At 33.7% G+C, this 7103-nt stretch overlaps 1 protein-coding gene across 1 annotated transcript in view; it reads left to right on the forward strand.

The window, feature by feature from the left end:
- TMEM131 (transmembrane protein 131) overlaps positions 1 to 7103 on the forward strand; it is a 244454-nt gene that overhangs the window by 55005 nt on the left and 182346 nt on the right. The window contains exon 2 of the mRNA XM_012641982.1: positions 3988 to 4049. Within this exon, the coding sequence (XP_012497436.1) occupies positions 3988 to 4049 (62 nt within the window). The remainder of the gene's footprint in view (positions 1 to 3987; positions 4050 to 7103) is intronic.

Genomic DNA, 7103 nt, shown 5'->3' on the forward strand with positions numbered 1-7103 from the left:
TCTGTCTCAAAAAAAAAAAATAAGAAAAAAAAAGTATAAAATTAGGCAAAATACTTTTGGGAGAGGAAGCAGCTATCCGTTGTGGTTTTGAATCTAGCAATGTGGCGATGTGGGAACTTGACTTGCTTTGGTTACTTTTTAAATTTTATAGCTTAATAACTTAACACATGAAGTCATTTAGTGCATATCTGGTGTTCTGTTTTTCTAGGCATACAATTTAAAGTTATCATAATTGGTCATTTAAAGCAAAATATCCTAATTTGTTTTATGCCAGAGTTGAATCCTATTTATTTCTACGTCTTTTAAGGAAAGCTGATGATGTGTAACACAATATTTTTCTTTTATGGCTTTATAAAAGCAGCTGCTGCTATTAATTTTTTTCAGCTAATACAATTCATGTTTTTTAAAAAGCTCCTAATTAAAAATGCAATACACCCAAATTATATTACTGACTTTATTTAGTTAAGTTCTCATCAGTTAGATAAAGGTTTGATCTAGCTTGATTGTGGGAACTCACGCAATGGTTTGTTATATTGGAACTCTAATAGCAGCCATCAAATATAGCACATTTCCAGTTCTTTCTTGTTGGTTTCCTCTGCTAACTAGATTGAAAGCTTCTAACTAAGAGGCTCTTAGTTTTCATCTCTTACATTGTGAGCATCTGCCTATTCAGTTAATTCTTGTTCTTTTATTGTTTGCCTTCAGTAGGGTATAACAAAAAGATTTTCTGAATCTTCTGAAATTTTAGTTTGTGCTAAAAGGTTGGGAGAGAAAATGAAGAATGAGATGGATGAGCTGAGCAGAGCCTTTTATATTCATAGTCCTTTCTTCTGAAGGATTTATCACTTTATTTGGAGAAGTTCTTGTGCACTACAGATAAACTGTGTCAGTAATTCTGTTAGAGCCATTAACTCTGATCTCAGTTTTAAAATTCCACTACAAGCTAGAACTAGAGATAACATAACCAGTAAAAGGTCATTTGCATCAAAGAATACAAATGGCAGTGCCTATTATACCTGAGCAAAAATGTGGGACTTCATTCATGCTTTCAGTATTTATTGAATGTTCTCTGTGTGCAAAGACCTGGTAGGAGATGGGCAGAAGTAGAGTGGGCTGGCACTGTGATTGAAGAGAAACACGGGACATAGAGGGCAGGGGTTTCCCAAAATAAAATCGGATATGATTACTAAACTAAGGGGAAAGGGATGCTTGGCAGGCAGGAAGACACCATCCAACTAAACAATGTAATTGAATTAGCTAGTATCCCACTCTGCTGCTTGACTTTCAGCTTTAGTCATATTAACGTCCCAACATCTTCCCTGAATCTCAAAAGACCAACAAATAGGAGTCAGTGAATTCCATATTAAGCCAAATGAAATACCATTGTTTCATGGTTTTTTAAAAAAAACTTTATGTTTTAGAATTATACAAAAATTGCAAAGATAGTACAGAATTCTTATATGTCCCACCCCCCTAGTTTCCCCTATTATTAATATCTTACATTAGTATGGTACTTTTTAAAAAAATAATTAATCAGTATTGATACATTATTATTAACTAAAGTCCATATTTTACTTAGATTTTCTTAGTTTTTACCCAATTTCCTTTTTTTATTCTAGAATCCCATCTAAGATACCATATTACATTTAGTAGTCATGTCTCCTTAGGCTCTTCTTATCTGCGATGGTTTCTCAGACTTCGTTTTTGATGACCTTGACAGTTTTGAGGAATATTTAGTCAGGTATTTTGTATAATGTCCGCATCCCTCAACTGGAATTTGTCTGTGTTCTTTTCATGATTAGACTGGAGTTATGGGGTTTGGGAGTTCAACTACAGAGGTAAAATGCCATTTTTATTATTAAATACATTATATCAGGAGTACATACTGTCAGTATAACTTTTCATAGCTAACATTGATCTTGATCATCTGCCGGAGGTAACTTTTGTCAGGTTTCGCCACTGTTAAGTAACTCTTTTTTTCTTCCTTTCTATACTGTATTCTTGGAAGGAAGTCACACTATGTATAAGGAATGGGGAGTTATGTTCCACCTTAGAGATAGCAGAGTTTCTACATAAATTATTTGAAATCCATCTACATGAGAAATTTGTCTCTTCTTCCCCGTTTATTTGTTTAGTAATTTATAGCAGTGTGGGCTCATGGATATTTATTTTATACTTTAGGTTATAATTCAATACTACTTTATTTTGTTGCTGAAATTGTTCTAATTTTGGTCATTCGGGAGCTCTTTCTGTTGATTCTTCCTTCCTTTCCATATCCCCCTCAATGTGGGTTGCGGGGGTTGATTTGTTATTAGTACTTTCTTACTGTCCAGCACTATAAGATGCTCCAGATTCATCTTGTATATTTTGTGCCCCTGTGCAAGAATCAGCCATTGTTCCAGGAAGCCCTGATTCCTTTTATTGGAAAATAGTATTAGAACTAAAGATCTGGGTGCTAGGTGTGTTCTTTGTTACTGGTGTGTCATTGCTTCTAGGCCCTCTCAGGTGACAGAGCAAGGAAATCTATGTGTATACTAACCCATGTATATACACATCTGTAAATATTCCCATAGGTATGTAATAATCTATATTTTACTAAACATGAGTTCATACTGATATCACCAACTCTAATCCATTACCACATGGATCATTCTTGCCTCCTACCCTTGTTTCTATGTAAACTCCTATTCTAACACTGAGGAACCTGGCTCCTACCATCTGTGTATCTAATTGTTCAGTTCCAGTGTATGTGTATAGTGGCATCAGAATTGTTAACCCACATCTCCATGGGAACTAGAGTATATAGTGTGTATACAGTTTCTTTTACCTTTAGTCTTACATATTACATTCATTTCTAGAGTTACTTAGGTCAGCACTCTCCCCTCCCACTTCAGTAAGGTTGTTTCATACATTTGTAATCAGTTAAATTGTTTTGTCACATTCTGCATTCCATCCTAGGATCCCCCATCTCCTAAACATTTTTTTTTAATACGCGTTACACTTGTAGTCACTCTTGGTGTTTGTTGTAAAGTTCTGTTTTGACAAATACGTCATGTCAGATATCCACCGTTACAGCTTCTTACAGAATGGTTTTACCACCATAAAATATTTCCTGTGCTTCAGTTATTCATCCTTTCCCTTCTTCCCCAAGACCCTAGTCACCACTGATCTCCATAATTTTGCCTTTTCCAGAATATCATGTACTTGCAATCATATAGTATGTATCTTTTTCTTCTACTAATATTCCATTAATGGATGTACCACAGTGTGCCTATCCATTCACCCATTGAAGGACATCTTGATTATGTCCAGATTTTGGTGATTATGAATAAAGCTCCTATAAGGAGTTGTGTGCAGATTTTTGTGAGGACGTAAGGTTGCAAATCAGTTCACTAAACACTAGGAGCATGATTGCCAGATTGTATGGTACAATTATGTTAGCTTTTAAATATCATGTCTTTGCATTGTTCTGTTTCCTGGATCAGAATAATCTTGCTCTTTTCCCTGCCCACTTCCTACCCATTCCCTTTTGACTATTGATCTCAGGTCATATCATCACTTCAAAAGGGCTGATGATACAGAATTTCAGCTGCTCATTTTTTGGGGGGAAATATAATACTCTAGTGATTTTTTCTGTGTGCTTACAATATTTTCAATTAATCTATCAGGAAAATAAATAGCTGCGTCTAGTTGCATTTGACTGTTTTATGCATTCTCATGGTATAGCAGGAATAGATACTTTGAAGGTGATTTACATAGCCTCTGGATTGTTGAAACTACTTTGTTATTGTATTAAGTTGGTTCATTTTAAAGTATTTCATAATTGCTAAAATCCTGAAGTCTTAGTCATAGTTTCCTTTTTAACTATCACCATCAAGCAATGTATTTTTAAACTGAAAATTGTATTAATTAACTTTAAGGTAAAAGATTTTATGAAAGTCAAATTTATGTTCCTGTAAGTGATACTGTATTTTGTTTTCTTCACAGCATTCATTCAGTCGGAGAGCATAATAGAAGTATTGCGTTTTGATGATGGAGGGCTACTACAGGTAACTTTGTTAAGTTGAAGAATTATTTCAGTGTTAAGCATTGAATAATACGTGACTATTATTTTTCTTTTAAAAATGTAACTGGTTTCTCTGAAATATATTTTGTGAACTTTATTTGTAGATGGGTCAGTAGAATCATTAGTAATATAAAAACCTTAGCTATGTGAGTTATCTTTTAGATTAAATATTTCTTTGAAATGCATAGTCATCATGGTATTAAAGCTTGTAAGTAAGAAAATCATGACTGTGTAGCAAGTGTGTGTACCTGTAGCCCTGAGGGTATGGTGGCTGATCAGGAGCACGGAGTCTGTGGTAAGCTGTCTGAGTGTGAATTTAGATGTAGGACCTCAAAATATTTATCTGGAAGAAAACTTCTCCAGACAGCGTAAGTACTATAGATTTCATCTGTCTGATACTTCCACTTACCATCCTAAGCCACATCTCTAAATATATTATACGTAACATTAGAAAGTATAGTCTGATAAATATCTTGTTCTTCCTTTCAGATCTAGTTCAGATATCACCGTGAAACCTATTTCAGTCTTTCTAGAACTAAAAATAAGTTCTAGAATTTCAGAGCAGTATAGTAACAAGCCATCTTAACTAACACACTGATTTCTGTGGCTAGGTGTTTTCTCCTTTCTTCCAAGCTTTTATCATATTCTATATCTGTTATTACTTAACATCTTTGTAATGATAACATTTATTTTTCAAGTACCATGCTGTTTGGTGGCATGACTGATAATTTTTTATTCATTTTATATTCAAAGGAAACCAAGGTTTTGGTTAAGAAAGTTGCCTGAGATCCCATGACTTTGTGGTAATGGAACTGGCACTAGAATCCAGTCCACTCCAAGTATAAAATTGTTACTCTCTTTATTACATGTAATAGTAAAGGCAGGAAAGTAAAAATTAAAATAAGATCAAGACAATAGAGAAAATAATTCTACTAAGGACATGGAATAGGATTTTTATTTACATTAGTATAAATTTAAATTTAAATTTTATACACTAAGCCAAACAAAAAGAACACGAAAAAAGTAATGAATTTTAAGAATTTTTTTTCTCTGACTGAAGCTAATAAGTCTTTTGGAAGACAAACTTTTCTTTTAAATTTTTAATAAATTTGTCATCCTTACCTTTACATAAGAGATATTGAGAAACATAGTAAGCAATGATTGCATAGTACTTGTGGAAAGTCTTTGTATAGCTTTTTATATTTTAAAACTGAATAAAAACTGAATATAATGAGCTCTAATTTCGTAAAGCCTTTCTACCAGAAAAAGATCTTAGTCTCTTTTTTCTAGTTCTTAAATCTGTTTCAGCATGAGACTTGGAGAACCTATGGGTACGAATGTTTAAATATCTTCCTTTAGGTAGTTGTTCACAGGATCTGGATGACAGGCACATCAGGACTGGATTTCTGGAAGATTACTTAAGTGTGGTTGTTCGTTACTGATTGAGGAAGGATCTGTGTCCATTAGGAACTAGACACCTAGGTTGCAAGTTGATAATCTGTCTTGAAAATTCTGGAGCATCTATTTTGGCCGAGGGAGGCTGCCAGTCCATATCTAGATGGGCTTGGGTATGGAAGACCTTATAGACTGGAATGTGATTTGCTCATACTCTTTGGATCTGTTCAAATGCTTGGACAAAAGCTTGATTAAGACCTCAGAATTCTATGGCAAAGGTAATTTGGTCTGGAAAAATGTTGAGGGCAGGTAATGTAAGCTGTTTACCTCAGCCACAACGAAACCTCTCTAAGACTCCTGCAGAATGTCTAATGTTGAGATGCTATATGTAGTATATTTTTTATATATATATATATATATATATCTCCCCAAAGTAGCTGAATGTAAGACTCTTTTGAATAGATGTATATAAATTGTTCATTTTAATGTTGAAGAATGTTTCCCAGAAACAGCAATTTTGATTTTGACAAAATGTTACTTTTTCTGACTGTAATTTGCCAGTAGGTTTGAATATTTCTTAAATAACTCCTGGTTTCTTATGGTATGATTAGAACAGAAAATGTATGTGTAGCATTTCTGTGGCAGAATATATATCATTTCTCTAAATTAAGTTTAAGCTAAAGCAGGGAGAGTGTCAGTGCAACAGCCTTGTTTTATATTATTGAAACTGTGAGTTTTGCCCAAGAACATTTCTCTCCAGATCTGCAATTCATGTTATATCCATGTGGCTTGACTCAGTAATTTTTTTAATTCTCAAAATCAATTGATAATAAGTTAGTAAAAATTGCTAAACATAAAAAAGTTGCTAGAAAGATTAGACTTGTTTTTTAAAGATAAGGAAAATGAGATTTATAGAGATTAAATAATTTGTTCAGTATTCAATTGCTAGAGCAGGAATCCAACATCCAGTAAATACCCATCATACGTAGTTCCAGAACTCTTTCCACAACATGATGTGTTATGCAGTTCTCTCAGATGCATTCCATAGGTTCCCAGTTGTAATGTTATGTTATGATTTGAAATCATGATCCCCTTAGCCCATGTTTCCTGTAGTTAGGTGCTTTGGCCATTGTCATTCCTATTTGCCTAGGCTACTAAAATTTAGTATATAGAATGTGTAAAGATCAAAGGTTTCCTAAGATGGATACAGACACTAAAGAATCTGCATCTCAACAGAAGGAATCTGCATTAGAACTTGGCACTGTAGGATGTCCTCAAGTATTTCAAACCAGCATTCCCTTCTAACTGATCAGAATAGTTGGCTCTTCCTAACCTGCTCCTTTGAAAGATTGTAAAATGGAATAACAAAAGATACTCTTTCATTTACAAGCATTAATCTGTTTACAAGCATTAAATCTGCTTCCTGATCTAACTTTCTTGTCAACAAATGAAGATAAATTCCAGGAAAAAGCCTAGCTCTGTATTTTTTTCACTGTCTTACCAGTATAATAAACAGAATTTTAAAATGTTGGAGGAATGTTCACAGATTGAGAGCACATGCAGAATTTAAGACAAAATGGAATTCTAACCACTTAATTAGATACCCTATAATGAATCTTCTTTTAGTATAAAGGAAGTATAA

This window comes from Propithecus coquereli, unplaced genomic scaffold, assembly GCF_000956105.1.
Source record: "Propithecus coquereli isolate 6110/MARCELLA unplaced genomic scaffold, Pcoq_1.0 Scaffold171, whole genome shotgun sequence".
Classification (NCBI taxonomy): domain Eukaryota; kingdom Metazoa; phylum Chordata; class Mammalia; order Primates; family Indriidae; genus Propithecus; species Propithecus coquereli.